Source organism: Oculina patagonica, chromosome 6 (genome assembly GCF_052425735.1).
Source record: "Oculina patagonica isolate OP01 chromosome 6, crgOcupat, whole genome shotgun sequence".
Classification (NCBI taxonomy): domain Eukaryota; kingdom Metazoa; phylum Cnidaria; class Anthozoa; order Scleractinia; family Oculinidae; genus Oculina; species Oculina patagonica.
In genome coordinates, this window is record NC_135763.1 from 37,971,200 (window position 1) to 37,993,159 (window position 21,960).

Below are 21,960 nucleotides of genomic sequence, written 5' to 3' on the forward strand. Positions count from 1 at the left end.
GATGAAAAATTTTCCTCTGCAAACTTTTTTTTAATGCACCTCTGTAACCATTTTTTTTTCGATATTCTTACTATTTTTGTTATACATATCGTTTTTGCAAACAATTTATTTTGTCTTTCCAGGCCCTGCAAACAATTTTGCAATCTTCCAAAAAAAAAGCAACGGAAAAATAAATAACGTTAAACGTTACGGCAACTATTTATCTACTTGTAGTCTAAAAAAAAATCAGGCGCAGTAAAAGATAGCATTTACTGAAAACTCACGAGTTTTTATCTGCACACTTTTTTATGCTGTTACAAGATAAATTGATTCAGTCGTATTTTGAGGCATTTTAAAGCCGTTTGTACAAATAAATTTCATGCATGCGCTTAATTAATTCCAATTTACTTTTTACTTTTTTCCATGACAACCTTACTGCAATTAGGTGTATGGCCGTGTATCGTATAATAGGTGTATGCATTCAGAAGAAAAGGTCTGTAAACTTGAAGAAAATCCCAGTTTTCGGAGTGAAAGTAAAATTATTTTGATTATTATGCAAATATAGGTACGCCTGGATTCATTGGCATACTTTAGTTTTCTTTAGTTTACTTTTGTCGTTGAAAAAAATCATGTACTTTGGGCTCGTCACGGTGGGGGAGGAACGCGTGACGAGCCGTAGGTGGCTAATGGTGCATTCATGTTTTCTGGCTTGATTTATCAAAGTATGTGTATCCTGCCATCGGAGTAGCTTCGATCTCTCCTCCCTCTTTCCAAGCTTACTCTGATAGTTTATATGAAATTCACACCTTCCCTCCCAACTCCTCCCCTTACCCTCCCCTCCCTTTCTGAAAAGCTATACTGTCGTCCCAGTCCTTTCGTGAGAGACGTGCAACGCTGCACACAACTTATGTAACCAAGATGGCGGCTGCTTCGGTGGTCTGTGCAAGAAACATAACTACTAAAGCCCTGCTACTACGGCCGGCAGTGGCTCTTACAAAGGTATGTGAATATAAAGTGAAGGAATAGTGTTTTATCTGAAAAAATAGCTTGCTACTCTTTGTACACGATCATAAAGTACTGTATCAGTATGTCGTGTCTTGATGAATACTTCTTGACAAAAGATCAGCTAAAGACCGTTTGGATGCTTAAAATAAGTTATTTCTTTGTTGATAAGTGAATTAGAGTGTCTGTTAAACTTCATAGTATTATACTGATGATTTCCTTTCCCCTAAATTGGTTTAACACGTATTTATTTATATGTTATTGAACTGATTGAGTTGATTTCATTAATAGCTGCAACGTTGAAGATCAGTGAAGTGATATTCTGGAAAAGGCTGTACATACATTTCAGTTAATTGTCAGAGTGGATTTTTTTTACTCTCCAAATTGCCAAGTCCATTTAAAAAAAGTGCCCAAGCTAGTTGAAATTGTAAAAAGAAAGCATTGAACTAGAATGAAAAGTTTAGAAGACAAAGATTGAAGCTTCACCCTTGTTGGATAAAATATTGTGATAGATAACCAGTAGGCATTGTGCAAGCGAGAAGTACAAATGTAACCAAGAAAAACTAATAGTGATTATGTTAATTTGAGTGCCATTTAACATGAATTTGGTTTTACAGATTCCTGTGCGAGATGCAACATCTGCAAGTGACAGTCCCCGTAATAAAACTTTCTCTGTTTACCGCTGGGTGAGTGTCTTGTAATCTGGTTTAGAGATAGCTATGCATTAGCAAACAAGGCCTAGATATAATGGTGGTGATTTGTTTTAGGTTGGACATAGAAACAGTGTATTCTAACTATTGTTCAACTTTTTCGATTTTAGGACCCAGATAAGCCAGGTGATAAACCAAGAATGCAACAATATGAAGTTGATTTGAACAAGTATGTAGCATCTTCTTAACTTTGTGTAGAAACCATTACTGGTATAGACCATTCCTGGCCAATACCAACAATATCATAGGGTAACCTAAAAAGTGGCATAGGCATTCCTTGACAAACTGGTAGTCAAAAGATTACTATGCCATTTTGCTAATATAATGCACCTACCAATGTTAAGCCCGAGGGGGGGGGGGGTCGGGCAAGGGGTGGGGATTTTGACATTTTCTATATAAAAAAGTCAAATTCCCCACCCCCGGGACAAAATAATTGGTCAAAATCCCGACCCGGGAGCAATGAAAGGTGGTCAGATGTCCTTCAAACCTTGTTGCAGGGGATCATATACAACCAAAATCCCTACCCTGGGACCATCAGGTACGATCAAAATCCCCTACCCTGGGGACTGACCTCACGATCAAAATCCCGTGGTTAGCCCGACCCCCCCCCCCCTCGGGCTTAACATTGATAGGTGCATAAGAGAAATATGTTGAATATCAGGTGAGATATTCCTTTTTTTAAATATCAAATTTTCAGATGTTTGTGTGATTCTGTGCAAGGTTTGTTACATATCCATACAAATGTATGTAAAATTGGACAGCTTTTGAAGGCATTGCTAATTATGCAGGTTTTGACCCATTTCTTTTCAGATGTGGCCCAATGGTTCTTGATGCATTGATCAAGATCAAAAATGAAATTGATCCAACACTGACATTTAGACGCTCTTGTAGAGAAGGTACTGACAAATACACTATACATGTTTCATACAGCAACCTTGTTCCCAGGGTCTCTCTCCCAGGGTGTCTGCTTACTGGAGTTTGTACTGTAATCAAATTTTAATATCAACTGCTGATAGAGTATATCTTGTCATAATTATAGCTTCTTAGTTCAATTTTATTCCCTCTGTTTAGCTTGTCAAACTGATATTGTTTCTGTTTGAATCCCCAGGAATTTGTGGCTCTTGTGCCATGAACATTGGAGGAATAAATACTTTGGCTTGTATTAGGTAAGTTTACTAATTTTATTAAAGAGCCAATCGTCATCTTCGAGAGAATTATATTAATGTAAGACTTGTCTTTCAGTCGAATCAATCCAGATGTTGGAAAGAAAAGCAAGATATACCCACTACCACACATGTATGTGGTGAAAGATCTTGTTCCAGTAAGTTGGAAATTTGTTGAAATCTGTAGTCAAGTTGGTTCTCCATAGCTTCTTGTAATGCTTAAATTTAGGAAGTTGTTTTAAAGTTGTTGTTAATGAGTTCATAACTCGCTTGTAGTTGTTTTGACTTGTCTGTTATTTTACTTGTGCTTCTTTTTAGCCAAAATGCAAAGATATTAGGACTGTTGGCAAGTCAACCTGTGCCCCCACCCTGATAACTTTGGATGTTTACTTGCCTGGAGCTATTAAATCATTAACATATTTAAAACTTTAGAGTAATTTTCAGTTAAGCATTAACTGCCATAAAGGTACATTTACATGGCACGTAAGCTGTTAGGAAGATATAGGGGCACACTTGTAAGGGTTGTGATCAACAAGTCACTGTCCAAAAAGAACATTAATATTTAAGTAATACTTGTTTGAAAATTAAGTGAACCATTTTCCATCTTTCAGGATATGACAAATTTCTATGAGCAGTATAAGTCAATTGAACCTTATCTAAAGAAGAAGACTGAGGTTGAGTATGGAAAGGAACAATACTTGCAGTCCATTGAGGACAGAAAGAAGCTGGTAAGAAAAACAAAATAAAGACGTTGGCTGCGGTCACATCTAGACTGCTAACTATAGTTAGGACGGCGTTAACTATAGTTAGCTATTTCGGTAATGTGACCGCTTCTCTGTTCGCCCTAACTATAGTTAGAAAATTTACGCCTCACTGATCCAAAACAATACACACTAACTATAGTTATACCCAAGCAACGTTCATGGGTTAGTCTTAAGTTTACAAACGAAAAGCCAATCAGAATGCGACAATTCTTTTCGCACGTGCGAGATGAACATAAATATGCAAAACAAAGTGTCAAGGGAAGAAAAACAAGAAAAACAACATGCCAAGAAATTACATATCATCAATGTTAGCAAAAATAAAGCTTGAATTCTTCGGTTTCTAGCATCCCTACTTCATTTTATTTTATTCACGTCACGTAACTTGAGACAAACTATAGTTAAACTTTAGTTACGTCGTAGATGTGACCGCAGCCATTGTGTTAAGAACTCAACGTACTGTTAAGTGGACTGTTCAGTATCCAGACCCCAGGTTGTTCAAGGGGTGGATAATGTTATCCATCAGGCAAGCAAAGCTTGTTTTGTTAACATGCATCAACATAGCAATTTATTGACGGGTGCATAGCATTATCCATCTTCTGAATAACCAAGACCAGAATGGTATAGATTGCATAAGTGAACATGAACATCCAATGCAAGGTAATTGTAAGGCCAGTTTACAGAAACCTAGTATGAAAGAATGGTTGCTTGTCATATCAAGTTGTGAAAATCCCACTTTTCAAATTGTAGCTATTAAAATTACTGTTAGACTATGAGATACAAAACTAAATTATCAAGTTACTCATAATAATACTCCTCAATCTCAGTGGGATTTCTTTATTTCCCTGAATCTCCGAAAGTTGGTCGGTATTGAGTATCTTATCTTTTTTTTTGATGTGCTATTAATGTTATTTTTATCACAGGATGGATTGTATGAGTGTATCCTGTGTGCATGTTGTAGCACTGCCTGTCCCAGCTACTGGTGGAATGGAGACAAGTACCTTGGACCAGCAGTTCTTATGCAAGCCTATCGCTGGATGATTGACACTCGGGTAAGTTACTAACTAAAGACAAAGGATAACCTGTGTGTGTTTAAACACAATCTGGTGTAAACACAATAGCACGTTTGTTACATGTAGATATCAGAAGTTTAGTGTGAACCCACTCAAATGTTTGCACCAGTCTATGTCAAACCAAGACAGTTCTATCATAATCAAGATATTTTCTTTCTTTGAGCTTTAACAGCATGATTTATGCAACATGTCTTATTATTATGTTTATCCTGTCACAGATGACAATTTCTTTTTCCCATTTCCCAGTTGTTTATATGCTTTTTATGGATCAACATTTCTTCAATCAGGTGTATACATGTAGGCAACCAATCTTGCACAAAATGAATGTATGTTGTAGGCAACATCCTAAAGCGCATTGATAAATTATTAATTAAAAATATTTCCTGATGATATTCTCATTTGATCACCATTTTTTAGGATGACTACACTGAAGAACGGTTGGCTCAACTGGATACAGATCCATTCAAGGTGTACAGGTGTCACACCATCATGAACTGTACCAAGACTTGTCCTAAGGTAAAATGCATGTCTTCCCCCAGGGGGGGTACTCCGGCTTGTAAATGACGGGGATGATCGAATGGATGCAAAACTCAGGACCCAAAAAAATCCCTAAGTCTTCGGACATTACCCAAAAAAATCCCTGGACCAAAAATAACCCCCCAAAAAATCCCTTGTCAAATTACCCCTAAATTGCCAGGAGGGGCAATAACATAACACAAAGAACGCTCGCTTTGTTTATTCATCATACCATAAAAAGCCAAGGCCGCGCCAAGGCACTTTAGTTCGTTTTAAGGTAATACCCAAAAAAATCCCCTATCTAAATCAAGTCACCCAAAAAAATACTTGCCAAATTTTCCAACCCAAAAAAATCCTTCGATCATCCCCGTCATTAACAAGCTGGAGTACTTCCATATTACACTTTGTACAATGAGTTGAAATATGTGATCAGGCTCTGTTTTCATTTCACTTGATTGAGAATCGTTATTATTGTGAATCACTGACTGGATTTTAGACTGCAAGCAATCCATAGTAATTCTGTTCTGGATTGTTGTGTGAAGCCAAAAATTAAGAGAAAAATCAACAGCCATGCAAATCTGGAGCCTTTTGAGTTCTCACTTGACACTATCAGAGAAAAGATTGTGATATTTTACAGCACATGACAAATCACAGTTGTTTTCATTCTTTGACAGGGATGGGGGGGGGGGGGAGATCATCATACAACAAACTCAATGGGTGAATCTTCTTTTGGCATTCCCATCATTGTTGGCATAATGTGGGGAAAAAACACTTGAAATTATAAAAAAGTACCCAGTAATAGCACATTGGAGGCCTATTTGGTGTTAACCATTTTCATGTTTCTTACCCAGGGACTAAATCCAGGAAAGGCTATTGGTGAAATAAAGAAGATGTTAGCTACATACAAGAGCAAGCAAGATGCTGTTTTAATGGAAGCTGAAAACTAAATTGATTTGAAAACTGTGTCACTATAAGAAAATGTTTTAACAGATCAAACCATCATTGCCTGTAGTTTAACTGTTTCAATTTTGTTTGTAGTTCGGAATCATTGTACATTTTATTACCATAAAAAAAATTATGAAGGGCTAAAAATATGTAGTTACTTGACAAGCTAAGTATGGTTTGCAGGAGGAGAGCTTATGTGTAAACATGAAAATCTTTGCTACATTGTAAATTTATTTAGAATTTTTGACAAAAAACTCAAGTTGCAAACAGTCTTCTTTATTTTCTGTTTTATTTTAACACTGATGTGTAACATGGAAAATGTAGTACTTTAAACATATTGTCAGTTATTAAAACATACGATAATTTATAGTGTAGATCCTGAGTAGAGCCATAGCTCCATGAAGGGTAGATAACAAGTGTTGAGAATACCCTTTCTTTTTCTTAATTAGCATTCTTAGAACTAGCATGCTGTGACAGTACTTTTGTGGGCACCAAACTTGCTTTTTAAAATTGTGGAAGTTCTTAATGCAGATAAAAACAATCATGACTACAGTGTAAGCCAAAGGTTATTATATATGTTTTAATAAATAATTGTTTCAAACATTTTCTGTGTCATCATGTTGCTTTCGACACTTTATGTCATGTTGTTTCGTGATGGCTGGTAGCCAACAGACAAATCCAAAAGCCCTAGCAACACTGTCAAACATTTTTATCCAACATTATGATGGAGCAGCAGCTTAATGGTCAAATTATTAATATTTTTCATTCTTTACACAAAATGTTGGATGAAATGCTTTGATAGTTTAGACACGGGTTAACAAAATTCCACCACGCCTTCGCTGAAGGCCTTGCTGAAATTCATTTATCCCTATAATATAAAATTAATTTATCCCTATAATATATAAAATAAATAATTTTAAAAATAAATAAATAAATAAAAACTTCATTGTCCAGCACTGTCCAAGACAAGTTGACAATGCAACCAAAAATGTCAATACTGTCTTCTTTCATTGTTCCATGGCCTGTGTTTCCAACTTAAACACACAAGTGAAGTTGTGTCATTTCACGATTTGTTTATCACAACCTGTCTGAACCCTGTGGTAAAGAGCTCTGCAACACAATTGAAATCAGGGTGAACACTTGAAGCTCAGCCAATTAGTGGTTACATCACATGAACTTTCTCTCCTTGGCAGGAGCATCTCGGAGTTGCTCTTTAACCAATCATGCTGAATAGCTGCAAATCAAAAAAGGGATTCAACAGTGAAAACATGAAAGGAAATTGTTAGTGCCTGTAGAAAAAGCACTATTGTTTTGTAATTTAAATTGGAGATCCCAGATATGCTCGAACTGTGACAAATGCTAGAAATGTCCTAGCTGGTACCTGTTTTGTTGAGAATTGATTTAAAAATTAAATTAAAATAATTATACTGAAGTTAACTACAGACTGAAGTTAAATACAGTGTCATGTCATAAATATGCAGACTGTTGATTAAGTCACCAATAAATTTAACTGTGTAAAGATGAAAATGTCCTTTACCTGCTCTGAATGCAGTGAACAGTTTATTAATACTGAGAACTTCCTTCCACATCACATGATGAAATCAAAGGATCAGCCTGAAAAAGAAACAGGAAAATGTCTTGGTGATGGTCACACAGCTCTACTCACTCAATATTATTATGAAAACAATATTACATGTACACTTCCCTTTAACAAGTGACAACAATGTTTTCACTTATTTTGGGTTATTAACGATGTTGCAGAGAGTTGGTTGTAGTTATGTGGTGTTTAGTAATGGACTTTTCAGGTGCTGTAAGAATTGTGATCTGATACCAAATGAGGACTAAAGGTTTTCCCTCTAGACTTGTAGATTTGAGCCTTGATTGGTCCTAGCAAGTAACACTTTTTGCCCACATATGCACTTGTCACAGGCTAACAAACTCACCCTTGGGCCTCTGCACATGTATTTTGATTTCAAGAAATAAAATAACAGTTACTGTTGACTTGTACTTACAGTATTCCTTGACTCACTCACTAACTCCACACCACCTTAAATTCTTACTTCACTCTGTTCAGAAGCCATTCTGGATGTCATACCATTTGGTGTTCCCTCAGCAACCCAATGATACTCACAACTGCACACTTCATGATAAGTCGACTCTCAAGCACCATTGACCTTTGACTCGCACAAGACTGCGCAATTACTCTTACTAACAATTCACAAACATTCAGTGCTCCTTTTGTAGCCTGCATTTTGCTCTTAGATTGCGAGTTGGCTGTTCATTTCTCATGCAATGTAGTCCTCAGGATCACTTTAACTCTTATCACTAGATACCACGCCCCCTTCTTCAAGGAAATTCTTGAGATCAAACTACAGTCTTGATTCAAACACCTCGTCTCACCAGCCCAATCAAACTGGTTCCTCAGTCAGTGCGTTTTAGTATCAACAAATGCTGTCTTTGACTCTTTCCGGCATTACCACCTGCATCACTCAAATCTTCAAAAATATTACACAGTGCAGACCACACACTAGAAAAAGTGCCTTCATTGATCATACCTGACACTTACACAACACACATGAATGCAATACTAACATTTTATTTGTTTTCTGAAGCGCTCTTGCAAACTTATTTCTTTTCGTGCTACTATGCAACTTACGAAATATGCCAGTTCTTTTGACTATTAATTTTAATTACGAACAAGCTTGAAAGTCACGTGTCTTATAAGGTACATGCAAGTTTTTGTTACCATAATGTGTAACGATACAACTAATCTGTGCGAGTTGATGGTTTTGAAGCTCAACCTAAATAAAATAAATTTAACAAAGCTAATTTAATGCTCTTTCGCTACTTCCTGCAGGCCTAAAAAGTTCTTCTCCATAGTTCTCTGCCAACACAACTCTCACTCTAAAATTAACACAGTGGAGTTCACTCTTTATTCATTGCACTGTCGTAATACTTGTCACAAGTCAGCCTTCACTGTTTAAAAGTGGAATCATCCTGTCAGTAATTACTTCAATTCTCTCTTCTCATACATTTATACATTATAAAAATGTCCATGAATCTTTCAGATCCACCTAGATGTTCTTAGCTTACACTTTCTTCTTCTGACTACAACTTAAATGAACCTATACATTATTGCTTTACCCACTGTTGCTATTATGACTAGTTAATAATTTATTCAAAGTTTTAACATTTCTAGGCTGGGATAGAACATACAGTAGAACCTGCTGAAAACAAGCAATGCATTCCATTTCAATTACAGCTCTGACAATTGGCTGAGCTATACTCTACGTGTAGAGAAACAGATGTCTCCCTTCTAGGACCTTGCTTACTTTAAGGTTACCCTCAGGAAATATTTGAGATGTAAGAACAAAGAGAACCCATAGAAAAGCCCTTTTTTCAAGGTTCAAATTCCCTCAAAGGACTATAAAATGTCTACTCAGCAATATAATTTAACTGGGTTTCTTTCTGACTTGAAATGTAATCTACTGAGTGCTGAATATATGTAAACACAAGGTCTAATATTAGCAATGTCACTGTGTAGCTATATTATGTAACTCATCTACAATTTGAAATTTAGTGACCTCAATAACAAAGGACCATCTAAGAGGTTTGTAAAAATTTTACAGCAAGTGCCCTTACTAGTCCACAAAATTGAGAGAAAATCCTACCAGGAATGTTCATCGGCGTCCTTGTCGGTTAGCCATCATGTTGGCGGCAGCACCTGACGGGTTCCCCATGTTCATCATGCTCTGCATCATGGTGTTATAAGCTGCTGACGCATTGTACGGTAGATTCTGACGACTGGCATTACTCCAAGATCCCATACCGTACATGTCAAATCCCATGCCACCCCACCCCCCAGGGATGGCACTTTGGGATGTCATAGGTTGCATGTCTGACCGGGAGTTGAGAGGTGAGTGCACATTTTTTGCTGATTTCGGCTCAGCAAAGTTCACGTTAAGCAGATTTGGTCCCAAACGATGATTCTGGGACTGGACTTTCTTGGCAACTTCTCCTGAGGCAAAAGTTACAAATGAGATTCCACGCATGGGTTTTGGAATGTAGACATCAATCACTTCACCAAATTTGCTAAAATAATCCAGAAGATCTCCCTCAGTTGTTGAGTCAGGAAGACGTCCAACAAATAATTTCTTTGGCATGAACTCTTGCTGATGAGGAAAGCAATAATATTGACAACTGAATGTTAACAGTGCGATCATTGTGACATTATTTTTAGTATTTGACCTAACATTTCATAATTATAACTTGGAAAACTGGTTCACAATAAAAAAAAACTTCTTGTCGGTCTTGATGTTCCAATAATACATATTAGTCACCACAAAGATGGACTACTACTCATGAATTAGTTTTGTCTATTTGCTTCTTTAAAAGTTGTACAAAACAAGACTGTTCTCAGATAGATAAAAACCTTTCTTTAGTTATGTCTGGCTAACAATTTTGGTTAAACATAATTGAAGGAAGGTTGTTCTAGCATGCTAAATGAGTTTAATGTTATAACATTTGCAATTACCAAAAATACCTAGTCTTGAAACCTCCCCCTTATTTTTTTAATTCTAACAACAACCTGAGAAGACAGAAATAAATCACGGGTTTCTTACCTTACATCGTGGCAATCTCACTTCACAAAGTCGGCCTTGAATGCGATGAACCTGAGACAAAACTGTTTTGGCCACTTCAGGGTCCCTGAAGTTGACAAACCCAAACCCTCTAGATTTACTGCTTCCATAATCCATTTTGACCTGACAAAAAAAAGGGCAATGCACTTAGTTGTCTCTAGCTTGTATTTGCTAAAGTAGAATCCTAATTTCACAAACCCTTCATTTCTCAAACCTCCCTATGACTTGAACCAAAAAATATTGTTTTCCCTCTCTAAGTCAAACACTGCAAATTTGCCCCTGATTTCTCGCACCAAATGGATTCCACTGTATAAATGACTATGCTTTGAATAGAGATAGCTCAAACCTTCAAAAGAAATCAAAAGTATGAATGATAAAATTAGTAAGAAAAATTAATGGCCTGGAGGGGAATTGAGAAAGGTTCGAGTTAGCGGGAGGTTCAAGTTATTGAGGGTTTGAGTTATCGAGATTCAACTGTAGTACAAACTGAATAGTTATGTCTATGTACCTCTGCCATTTCCACTTCACCAAACTTTTGAAAATATTCCTTCATGTCTTCTGCAGTGGTTTTCCAGGGTAGCCCAAGTACAATAAGGTCTCCCAACCCATCCCCTGGAGTGGAAATCTTGGTCATCTTAGATTCTGGCTCTTTTGCATTAGGTGATTCTTCTATCTTTCGTTTAGTGGTGCTGTCTGCAAGAATGGAAATTAAAAAAACACTTGGTGACTAGACTAAGGACTACTCAATACAAAAAAATAAACAAATAAATAACTGGCCTAACTGTCAAGTGTCTTATGCACTTGTCAATGTTAAGCCCCAGGATGGGGGAGGGGCAGGCAGACCAATGGGAATTTGACATTTTCATGGACCCAGACGCAAATTCCCCACCCCTTGGCAATGAGCGAATGTCAAATTCACACCCCTTGAGAAAATGTTTTCTGTGAGAGACAGGAAATTACATGGGCACTTGGGCACTGCCCAGGGACAAGTGTCAAAATCCCTTCCCAGGGGAAAGCTGGCTGAGTCAATTTCCCGTGCCCCCTCCCTACGCCCACCCTGGGGCTTAACAGGTGCATTACTGTACGCTTGTGTAAAAAAAAAATTTCAAGTTTGCACAATGGGAATCAAACCCATGCATGACCGTCCACCAAACAACATATAATAGGGCACTAGATGTTCTCTAGAATAGATTGTGTAGATTATCTCTCTCATAACAATCGCAAAAAAGAAAAAGTCTCGAGTGATCGACATGCAGTGATAGTCTGGGAGCTTATGTATTTCCGTGGGATTTTGAGAAGAAAGAGGGGGTTTTGTAAATTTTTTTTTTTGGGATTTTTTGATATGTTTTCTCCGATCCTGTGTTGAATAAAAACAAGGAAGTCAAGTGAACAAAGATAACGTCCACTTGATCTACCGCCGAGTGTAAGACAATCCATCCTGGGAACCCATAATTTTTTTTACAGAAAGGTTAGCTCGCATGGAAAAATTCCAGCTTAAGCTTATATTGCATTTGCTGCTTACCATTTTTTTGCACTACGACGTACAAATGACAGCCCCATCCTTCGTCAGCTGGAGGGCAAAGCATGTTCTCCAACAAGCGTATTCCTCGCCAGCTGTCTGTCTCAGGATTTTTATATCTCAATCCACAAGCTCCGGGAAACTGAGCTTGCAATGTCGACAGCAAAATCGCACCGTCCGACTCCGTGGGAAGTTCGATGGCTGGAAGTGACTCGTCTTCGGTGACTCGAACGTACTGAGCCATTTTAGGTTCTTCCGAAAGTAGCCTCTCGATGCTTAAGATCAGTTGTGAGTCGATTTTGCTGGCTGTTTACCTTCAATCCCAGAGAAAAAGCTGCATTTATAGACGACCGAACAACCAGCTGAACAAAGATGGCGACCTCCCTTGTTTTTCCCAGAATGCATGCTAACTCTCGCGCAGGTAGACTGGGCCTGGCTAATATGTTTTGGCGGGTTTTTCGCGCGAACTCTCACAAAGACACAATTTTGCTTGGGTGCAAAGAAATGATTGTGTACGGACAAAAAATTCGCTATCTACGTTACCCCCATATTCCTTCTACTGAGATACGCATGGGAAGTGAGGTTTAGAGGCACTAACGAATGGCCCGAACCCGCCACAGTGTGTGTACGTTGTCAAAAGCTTTGCAAAATCAAGACCATCCAATTTTCCACACTAGACTCGCTAGTGCATATAGTGTCTCGAAAAGTGCGAATGAATATTTTCCCGCCGATTCGTTTTTTTTGTTTTTAAAACAAGTGCTTTTAGGAAGGAGAAATTGTGGCTTACGGTATTGCAAAAATGACAAATTTTTCACTTTTTTTGACCATTTTTAGCCGTTGTGGTGTTCAGCAACCCCTATTGGCCCCCTTACACTTAATTCAGATTCCTCATTAATTTGACAGCAAATTTATTTATGCTTCCAAAAGAAACATTTATTCAAGATTAACATGTACATGTACAGCTATACATTAAAAAAGCCTTATTAATTTAATAAAATGGCTAAACCGTGTACATGACAAAAAGCCGTCAGCATCAGTTCTACTCTCTGTAACAAGGCACTGAGCAGTAAAAAAAAGTCCATCAAACTTTTAAATCGTTTCACCAGGTATCAATATCGTTACAATGTTTCACGAATAGTCAAATAGCGTTAAATTAGGAAAGTTTCACACGGCAATTATGTAAAGCAGTTGTTATCAGTTTTAGTTTTTTTACTTTAGCTTAATGCCTTTCCGTGTACTTGACAGGGACCGCAGAGACCATTTTTGAAGTGGTAGGGCTAAAAAGCTGGCTAAGAGAAGCAAGCATGAGGGGTTTCTGTTCCGCCATTTATCATGTAAAAATTCATAGCGGAGTTTGGCGCGCGCGATCAGAGAATCCACAAGTAAGCAAATGGTTATCCTTTCAATCGAGAAATTTTGGGGATCGCCGCCAGCCCCATACGTACGTATGGATTAGGCCTAGGGACGAGGAGGTTTCCCGCCCGTGGCTAACGAAAAGTAAGGAAATTACAAACAGCAAATAAAGCTTGCAGGGCAAGACAAAATATAGAAAACGGGTTAAATTACTCAGCAACAGTACACAGCAAAACATCTGAGAGGTTTTTTGTCCAACTGCTATATTTTGTAGGTCTTTTTTCATGTGAGTGTATGAAACTTCGATGCACCTTTAGGTAAAAAAAAATGTGGCTCTTGTTTAATCGCTACACGGTTAATTTTTAATTTTATTGGTCTCTGGTCGCATTTTTTCGTAACCGTAAAACGAGCACTATTGACGTTACTTTCTATCGACTGGATGATGTGGACGTTTCAGTTAGATCTAAACGAAGTAATCATATGAAAACGCGGGAAAATTGTCGCGCGGGATTTACTGTGTAGGCTGAATGAAACCACGAGTAAAAAGAGCGATGGGGAACTTTCTGACCGAAATATTTCTTCCACGATGTCCTTAAAAGTCATCTATATTCCATGAAATTGTGGAAAACGAAAATAGTTTACGAGAAGACCCAAAATAACTGCGAATGATATTCCTTGTGCAAGCCCAGTTTGCTTGTTTCTGTTGTTTGCTGTTGAACCTGCGGCTGCCATCATCAAGAATACAATAACTTTAGCAAATGATTGTGTTAAAACAAAGCTAAGCACTGCATAGATCAAGTTCACTGAAGAAGGAGATAGGACCCTGATGCAAGCTAACAACCTCTACTGAATTTCTGAGCATGTTTTTTGACAGAAAATTTCACGATGTTTTTACTTTCTGAACGCAGTTTTGATAGATTCCGTGTGGGTAAGGTTTAGATTTTCAGTCAAGGTCATTTTTAAATAAATGTTGAGCTCCGTTTTTAGGCTTGCCTATAGCTATATATTACATATGTACATTATCCTTTTCATCCGGAGCCCTTAAACATCAACCCAACCAAAAAGTGGTAGGGCTATAGCCCTACCAGCCCCTCCCCCTCCGCGGCCCCTTCTTGAGCGTAATGTTTTCCAAGTTGCCGTGTAGATCTTTTTCTTGCGTTGCAAAACAGCACGAAGCCAACAATGGCAAGGACTGATGCAACTCCAAGCAAACAGCCCACGATGATTAATGCTGTCTTATGATTAAAAGGAGCAACACCCTGTCCTGAAAAGAAAGAGAAAAGACCGGGCGTTACGCCTTTATAGCAGGATCTTTTTTCCGTTGCTGTAAACGTTACTCAGTATTAAATAACAATATTTAGACAAATAGCGGATCTACTGTTGCAACGGAGAAATGTACACAAAAGAGCTCGCAAAGCAGTCGAATTTTTTAAACAAGAAACAATCTGTTTTGCTAACTGTTAGTTTTCCTGTTGATCGCTTTTTGAAACCATCATCACGCCAACATTGAGCAGAAAATAAGTCGGAAACTGCATCATATACGAATGTAATTCTCCGGCCCTTTTTTCGAGTTCGCTTTACACGGATTTTAAAGAAATAAGAAATGTACCGTATGCCCAGGGATCAAATGAAAACTTCACCCCTTTAAATTTAGAAATCAAGTACCACACAGCCAAATAAAAAACAGTCAAATTATTGACACGAACTTTAATTATTCCCAACACAACTAACCTTCGGTTGCTGACTGTGGTACTTTAGTGTTTTCTGTTTTGTTTGTTACAGTTGCCATGGTACTTTTCACTGTACTTTTCACTGTACTCCCGTAGTCACCAGTGGGAACTTCAGAACCTGCAAATAAAGTTTGAAAGGTGAATTAGAAATTACTACGTACGGTGAAATCTCGATTGCTAGAACCTCCTGATAAATCCAAAAAAACAACCTCGTTCCCAGGTTCCAAATCACCAAGTAAAGGGAAAAGCCCTGGGAACGAGGTTGCCAAGAAAGTCGATTCCCTTGAATTTGCTTCACTCAGTCGAACATTGCAATTTTACCCCCGATTTCACGAACCAGGTACTGTCCAGTTCCACATGAAGTTGCCTTGTACGATGCATTTGTCCTTTTTTCGCCTTATATTAACATAGGCGGCGGAACGATTTTTGGTAGGAAACCAATCTGAGAATTGTGGAGAATGTTGCACGAGTTGACATGCTTTAGCAGTCTTTGGTTTAAAATAGAACAAAAGACTTTTCCAAGACAGCTTGAAACACAAATTCCCCGATAATTTGACGGATCACTTCTATCGTCTGATTTATATATTGGTGTAGTAAGGCCACGACACCACGTCTCAGGCATTTTACCTAAAATAAGAATTGAATTAAAAAGTTTTAGATATACGGGCATCATGTCTTGAAGGCTAACTTTTATCATTTCATTTTTTATTTTGTCTGAGAACGACGACTTATTATTTTACATTCTCTTCGCGGCTGTAACAATTTCATTTTCGGTAATTAAGTAGTCTAAAGAATCCATCTGATCTTTACGACTTTCAAGGTATGTCAAACAGGGGGGCAGGAGGGGGGGACTGTAGTTCCCCAAAACTAAAATTTAGGGGGCTCAACCCCAACCCCCTACGTTTTGGTGCCGAAAATATCGCGAGCGTAGCGTAAAATTGGTTTGTCAAGATATTCCGTCTCGTGAGTGAGTTCAAACATCTTCGAAACTTCCTTGGAAGTCTTCGGGAAACTTCGTTTATCTTCGGAAAAGTTCGAAAAATGATCGGAAACGTTCGTATGGCCTTTGAACAACAATCGGAGAATCTTCGGAAATCTTCGGTCTAGAAACTGCTCAGAAAACAAAAAGTTGCTTTAACGGAAAAAAGTTGCTCTAAATATGAAAACCTGCCGAGTATTTTTGGGACAGTCAGTCCCCCCACGTTACAAAACGCTCCGCCGCCTCTGATTAAATGTCAAAAGGCACTGTGAGAATAAAGTAACCTATCTTAAGAACGCAAACGCAACACAAGGGCCGAACCCGCACCGTCCAGGGCCAAAATGCATAAAGTTGTCAAGTTGTGCAACTGTTCTGTGTGTTCCAAAAGAGTTTTTTGCACCGGTATTGTGTTCGCCATACTCTTTAACCCTTTTCGGACGAGTGGGGTCGAATTCGACCCCGTCAGAGTTGAAACATTTTTCCCTCCCCTACACAGGTTATTTTTGCCTGTATGAAGCTGCAGTGACGGGGAAAACTATACAGCGGTTATCCAATTACATAAACATAGAGTCGGCCATTTTACTTTCAAGGAAATTCCCAATTTCTCTTCGCCGTTTCGTCGTTCTACGTTTGTTTACATCTGTGGAAAGGCATGGCGTCAGATTATTTTAATACTGAACAAGCTTTAGAAATGTTTTTGCGGGCTTGAAGTGATCTTGAGGACGAAGAAAGCTTGGAAGACGATTTTGACGATCGTGGAAACTGTATCTGGCTCGTTGTTCATTTATTTCGTGAGACGGACGTTTCTCTGAAAGATCGATTCAACCTTTGCCACCATGTCACAAGCCTTCGCTGCTAGAATAGGAGATAGAGCTAAGAATTCATTGTTTATTATCTTTAATGTATTAGACGAAGTTTAAAAATGGTTGTTTGAACATTTTGGCCAAGTTAAATTGACATGTTCGATTCGAAGCTCACTGGAAGCTGTCCTAGGAGCTGCTACCACGTGTTTCTCCCTATGTTATACTAGAGTGAAAGTCACATTATTTTGTATATAGGAAATCGCTGTTGGCTAAATGATTGTGCTAAATTAATAACATATATAATAGCCTTTTCGATGATATATACATTTTCCAGAAAAAATGTAAAACATCTTGAGAAAACTCGTTCAAACCTAAAAGTTTTTATTTTAATTTGAATATTTGCATAAATTATGTATGTTTATCGGTTACCATGGAGACGGATATAAATTATTTCTTTATGATTTGGGTCAAAAAATGTTCAGAATTTTATAAGCTTTCTAACCATATATAACATGTGTATATTACTGCAAAGTGTACTGCTTGATAAAAGTATTTTGTTTTGTAGCCCTGAGAACCATTTTCTGTCAAAAAAAAATTCAGTCTGAAAAGGGTTAACCCACCTTCGGCTTATTTATCCATAGAAGTGTGCAAGATGACCCTTAGGAACACAGGGAATGGTTGCAGAAAATCCCACTTAATCTTAAGTTGATTTACACTTCTAAATTCCAATTCGATCGGAAATCCGAGGGCCACAGGTTTGTCAGTTGAAGACTGTTACGTGCAACCCTCGTAAAACAAAGTTGATATTTTTTTTTTTTTTTTATGCAACCGGGCCCAGCCCACTAACCCATATGCCATCTCGCCTCCGCATGCAGTACCATACACACTTACCAATATTTCGCAAAAACACTGCTTGATCATGACATGTTCGCACGTTATCAGGACCAGACATCTCGTACAATACACAGTAGACGTTTTCCATCTTGATGGTGTAATTTGTCAGTCTGAGAAACAGCATTCTGCCCGGTAAATCAGCGGTCACATTTACCCGGTCCACGTATATACCATCATGGTAATCCTTATACCATCTGAAAAATGTTCCATCTTTATTTGCCGACGCCACTTTCTCCATGTCAGCCTCGACTGGTCTTTTCAAGGCCATCACTGTGAAGCGTTTCAGGTCGGTCGCGTTAGCCACGGGTAAAAGTCTCCAACACAGGGTGACATCATCACCCTCTGACGCATACGTCACGGGGGGACTGGGGCATGAATAAGCAAAATATCCAGCTGAAGTCGCAAAAAAAAAAGAGGTACAGTGATGAGAAAAAGTCACAGAAGCGTTCTTTTTCAACAACTATTTAATTCGATTACTAGGCGTAACAGCCTTGAGGCAAGTGGCAGGTAGGCCTTTCTCGATTATGCTAGCATTTTTTTCGGCATTTTTTGGGAAAACGAGCATTTTTTTTCGTTTTTTCTTGAAAAAGAATTGCTAGCATTTTCTGTCATTTTTTATTACTGTGATCCAGATTTCAGAACTCAGAAGGATAAATAATCCTAAAGTTTCACAATTTTGATTACTTAATTTGATTGTTTTCTGTCTGTTTCGACTGTTTGTGCGTTGTGTTACTTGTGTTCTCGTGTTGTGTCACTTGTGTGTGTGTGTGTGTTTTTTATTTTTTTTTTAATAATTTTTTATTTATTTTTTTATTTTTCTATTTTTTTAACAAACAATTATTTAGTATCACCTGTTGTTGATATAAGCATATAATGTAAGAGTTTGTATGTTTTGTTTGAAATAAAACAAAGCATTCTTTGGAATTCAAGTGGCATTTTTTAAAGAAATCAGGCATTATTTTAGCATTTTTTTGGCTTTATGCGAGAATTTCTAGTAGCATTAAATGCCAGTTTACTAGCATAATCGAGAAAGGCCTAGTGGCAGGGCGCGTGAAAATGCGATGAAATGTACGCCATGCATGTGCGCTCCAAAACCACTCACTTGTATGTTAGACGAACATTGGTGAAAATTTCTATTTCGCATGCGATAAGGATATTTTTTTACACTTACTCATGAATACGTTTGTCAAGGCAATGCCGATGGCAATTCTCAGATAGATTTGATTTTCCATCCTTGTCTGGGCTTGTGAACGTTATGTTACCTCTGAAAACAAATATAGGAGAGACGATTTTTAGCATTTGCACCGTCACAAAAAATGATCGTGAAGTACAACGCCAAAAGAACGTTTTACTACTGTCACTACTGCCAATAATACCGTAAAATTCCGGTTATAAGCCCTGGGCTTATACAACTTCGTAAGGGGTTTTGGGTGGGCTTATAATGATTGAACCATACGTGTTATATATTACTTGAACTTGGCCCAGGATTTGGATTAACATCTCCTGCTAATGAAATTAGCCAGAGTATACAAGAAAAAGACAGGCTACAACAAGATCAAATAAAGTTTCAGTTTACGAGAGTTAGATTATTACTCAGTATTAGCAAGATCAGCCTAAAAGGCGAAATAAAAATTCACAGTACAAGTAATCAATGACAAGCTTACATGCATCGGGGAATTAAACCTCTTCTCTCAAGTAAGCTTAATTGTTTCTTTGTTTTCGCACATTGTAAATAAGTGTAAGACAGATATTGTAAGTATAAGTGGAGGGGCTTATATCCGGGAGGGCTTATAAGCGGAATAAAAAAAACGTTCCGAAACGGGCCACGGGAGTGTTGATCGAAATACGTTTTTAAGTTAAAAACGCATAATAAAGCAACATTTAGCCCTATTCAGTACTGTCATCCGGCAGAGGAGGGCTTATATCCGGGGGGGCTTATAATCGGATGTATTTTTTTGTTTCCAGGTAGATGGGCCTATAACCGGGGGGACTTATAAGCGGAGGGGCTTATAACCGGAATTTTACGGTATGCTGAAATGAAAAGTCGAGAAGAATGCATGTTTGTACGGTTACTGAAAAGAAGGAGGGTAGAGTGGGAGTAGGCAAGAAAAAAACCTTTATATTGTAAGCGGCAGTTAGGGCAAATCTGATTTTGCTACATTAGCCTATGCAGTGAGACAACGGTATTTATCCACATTGATAAACTACAAAATTCCATGAGCTACCTCGTGTGGGCAAAAAACATTGTTTAGTCATTCAGGCAAGGGGTTTTTATTTTAGTACATTTTCGTGATTCTAAATTAGGGAATAAATACTCGTTGAAGGTGCTCAATCGAGCAGACGTAATCGACATTTTACGATAATACATTGCATATTCAACACAGTTTCGACCTATACTTTCTTCAATTGTCTGGATAGTTTGTTCTTCAAGCAAGTGAGAACTATGAGAATGAGAAAGGATTTCGAATACATTAAACGCATGAATGTCAGTTAAAGTAAAGCAGCTTCTGTGCATGTGGTCTTTTATTATTGACAACATGGCGAAAAAAATAAGGTCGCTTTGTGAGGTCCAAAGTCCAAATTCCAAAGTAATACATCCAAGTTCCACTGCCTTTGCTATTTACCCTGTCTTTTCATATCAACAAGGAAGAAAATGTTTTTTAGTTTGTTACACACTTTAATATCAAAGAGCAATTTCCAAATTTCCATTCGTCATTCTCGATTTGAAAGAATCAACACCTACCTTTTCAATCCATTGTTCATTAGTAAACAGCAGGGAGCATGAAGGCGTGATATCTATATCTGTCTTAAATTTCAGACGGTTTGCTTCTTTTCTAGAATTATGGTTCTGTTTCTGAGGGGGGACTTTAAATAGGAGTGAGTTAAACGAATTGCTCTTTATAGAACCCAGATTTAAACCAAAGGGCTGACTAAGCGTTTTTGTACGCGCGCGAACCCCGTGTCACGCAATGTTGACCTTCCAGTTTCTGAAAAAAATTATTGTAGTAAAAATTCTAGCAAGATCATTTTGTTTTCCGTTGTTTTAACCTCGCAGGTGCAGGCTTACAACGGCAGGAATACGAAACGTATTTGTTTCCCTAACTCTAGCTTTTTTTCTTAAACTAAATGCTTACTCGCAAAATTTTATGCCAAAAGTCTGGACGACGCAATAACAATTTTCGGGATCAAATGAAATATCTGGTATACTTTTAGTTATTTAATGATACATTTAGCCTTTTAGGCACGTTCGTGAAAGTGTTTTTGTTTATCAGCTACCTTAAGATGAGCTATTTCTCCAACAGAAACTTAAATTTCCGAGAGATCCCTTTCTTTATGAGTTGCGTGCATGCCCGAAAAAAAAAACATTCTGCCGGTTTTAGTAGCTTCAGTACAAGAGTGTAATAATCATGAAATTGGAATAAAAGTGAGCAAAACAAGCGTAAAATTTACTTACCTTACGTTGTGGTTGATATCAGTAAAGCTTTCAACTGTATTTGAAAGACGGAAACTTCGAAGTCTTGTTTTGAACACTTAAAATGATGTCACGGCTGATCTTTGTACAAAGTACAAAGATCAGTGTCCACTTGTTTTAACTTTGGACAAAAACCATGCTTTGTTTTTGCGCGTAAAACCTAGGTAACACAACTTTAACAAAGACATTCAGACTAAGTTGAAAATAACATATTCTGGAAATTATTTATTACTTAAAATTATAACCATCCAAACTTAAGCGAAAAAGAAAAAAAAAATACGTTTGGACTATTGGCCATTAACTCTAATTTCAGTTATGATCTTTGAAGTAAAAAAAAAAATTATAAAAATATAAATGAAAACATGCCCTTCATTAGATATACTTTTTCAACACCTTATTCAAAACGAAAAACAACAGACAC

At 37.7% G+C, this 21,960-nt stretch overlaps 3 protein-coding genes and 1 long non-coding RNA gene across 4 annotated transcripts; 1 reads left to right on the plus strand and 3 right to left on the minus strand.

The window, feature by feature from the left end:
* The first annotated feature begins 847 nt into the window (after window positions 1-847).
* LOC144657758 (succinate dehydrogenase [ubiquinone] iron-sulfur subunit, mitochondrial-like) lies at window positions 848-6,660 on the plus strand. Its single transcript, XM_078518108.1, has 10 exons — window positions 848-978; window positions 1,599-1,667; window positions 1,802-1,860; window positions 2,502-2,587; window positions 2,800-2,857; window positions 2,934-3,012; window positions 3,466-3,582; window positions 4,539-4,667; window positions 5,106-5,204; window positions 6,056-6,660. Exons 1-10 carry the CDS (start codon window positions 898-900, stop codon window positions 6,149-6,151), a joined length of 873 nt encoding a protein of 290 aa, XP_078374234.1. The 5' UTR covers window positions 848-897; the 3' UTR covers window positions 6,152-6,660.
* On the minus strand, window positions 6,436-13,116 carry LOC144657757 (TAR DNA-binding protein 43-like). The gene is made up of 6 exons (XM_078518107.1): window positions 12,312-13,116; window positions 11,298-11,482; window positions 10,772-10,912; window positions 9,821-10,321; window positions 7,687-7,763; window positions 6,436-7,383 (listed from the first exon to the last, which is right to left on the minus strand). Exons 1-4 carry the CDS (start codon window positions 12,550-12,552, stop codon window positions 9,830-9,832), a joined length of 1,059 nt encoding a protein of 352 aa, XP_078374233.1. The 5' UTR covers window positions 12,553-13,116; the 3' UTR covers window positions 6,436-7,383; window positions 7,687-7,763; window positions 9,821-9,829.
* Window positions 13,117-13,215: 99 nt separating this feature from the next.
* On the minus strand, window positions 13,216-21,614 carry LOC144657759 (uncharacterized). Its single transcript, XM_078518109.1, has 5 exons — window positions 21,522-21,614; window positions 19,239-19,331; window positions 18,065-18,460; window positions 15,393-15,509; window positions 13,216-14,925 (listed from the first exon to the last, which is right to left on the minus strand). The coding sequence occupies exons 2-5, from the start codon at window positions 19,297-19,299 to the stop codon at window positions 14,735-14,737; spliced, it is 765 nt and encodes a 254-aa protein (XP_078374235.1). The 5' UTR covers window positions 19,300-19,331; window positions 21,522-21,614; the 3' UTR covers window positions 13,216-14,734.
* LOC144657761 (uncharacterized) lies at window positions 16,342-18,011 on the minus strand. The gene is made up of 2 exons (XR_013571614.1): window positions 16,638-18,011; window positions 16,342-16,504 (listed from the first exon to the last, which is right to left on the minus strand). It is a non-coding gene; the product is annotated as an uncharacterized LOC144657761 (long non-coding RNA).
* Window positions 21,615-21,960: the final 346 nt, after the last annotated feature.

Bases quoted from the DNA above. Each gene is read 5' to 3' on its own strand.
- LOC144657758 (XM_078518108.1), top strand. From the start codon at position 898: ATGGCGGCTGCTTCGGTGGTCTGTGCAAGAAACATAACTACTAAAGCC. The intron at 1,861-2,501 runs GTATGTAGCATC...ATTTCTTTTCAG, and splicing joins TATGAAGTTGATTTGAACAA to ATGTGGCCCAATGGTTCTTG. The intron at 2,588-2,799 runs GTACTGACAAAT...TTGAATCCCCAG, and splicing joins TAGACGCTCTTGTAGAGAAG to GAATTTGTGGCTCTTGTGCC.
- LOC144657759 (XM_078518109.1), bottom strand. From the start codon at position 19,299: ATGGAAAATCAAATCTATCTGAGAATTGCCATCGGCATTGCCTTGACA. The intron at 15,510-18,064 runs GTAAGTGTGTAT...CTTTATTTGCAG, and splicing joins AGTGTTTTTGCGAAATATTG to GTTCTGAAGTTCCCACTGGT. The intron at 14,926-15,392 runs GTTAGTTGTGTT...CTTTCTTTTCAG, and splicing joins ACCACAGTCAGCAACCGAAG to GACAGGGTGTTGCTCCTTTT.
- LOC144657757 (XM_078518107.1), bottom strand. From the start codon at position 12,552: ATGGCTCAGTACGTTCGAGTCACCGAAGACGAGTCACTTCCAGCCATC. The intron at 10,913-11,297 runs GTACATAGACAT...TTTTTTTGTCAG, and splicing joins GTGAAGTGGAAATGGCAGAG to GTCAAAATGGATTATGGAAG. The intron at 10,322-10,771 runs GTAAGAAACCCG...TTTCCTCATCAG, and splicing joins TGAGATTGCCACGATGTAAG to CAAGAGTTCATGCCAAAGAA.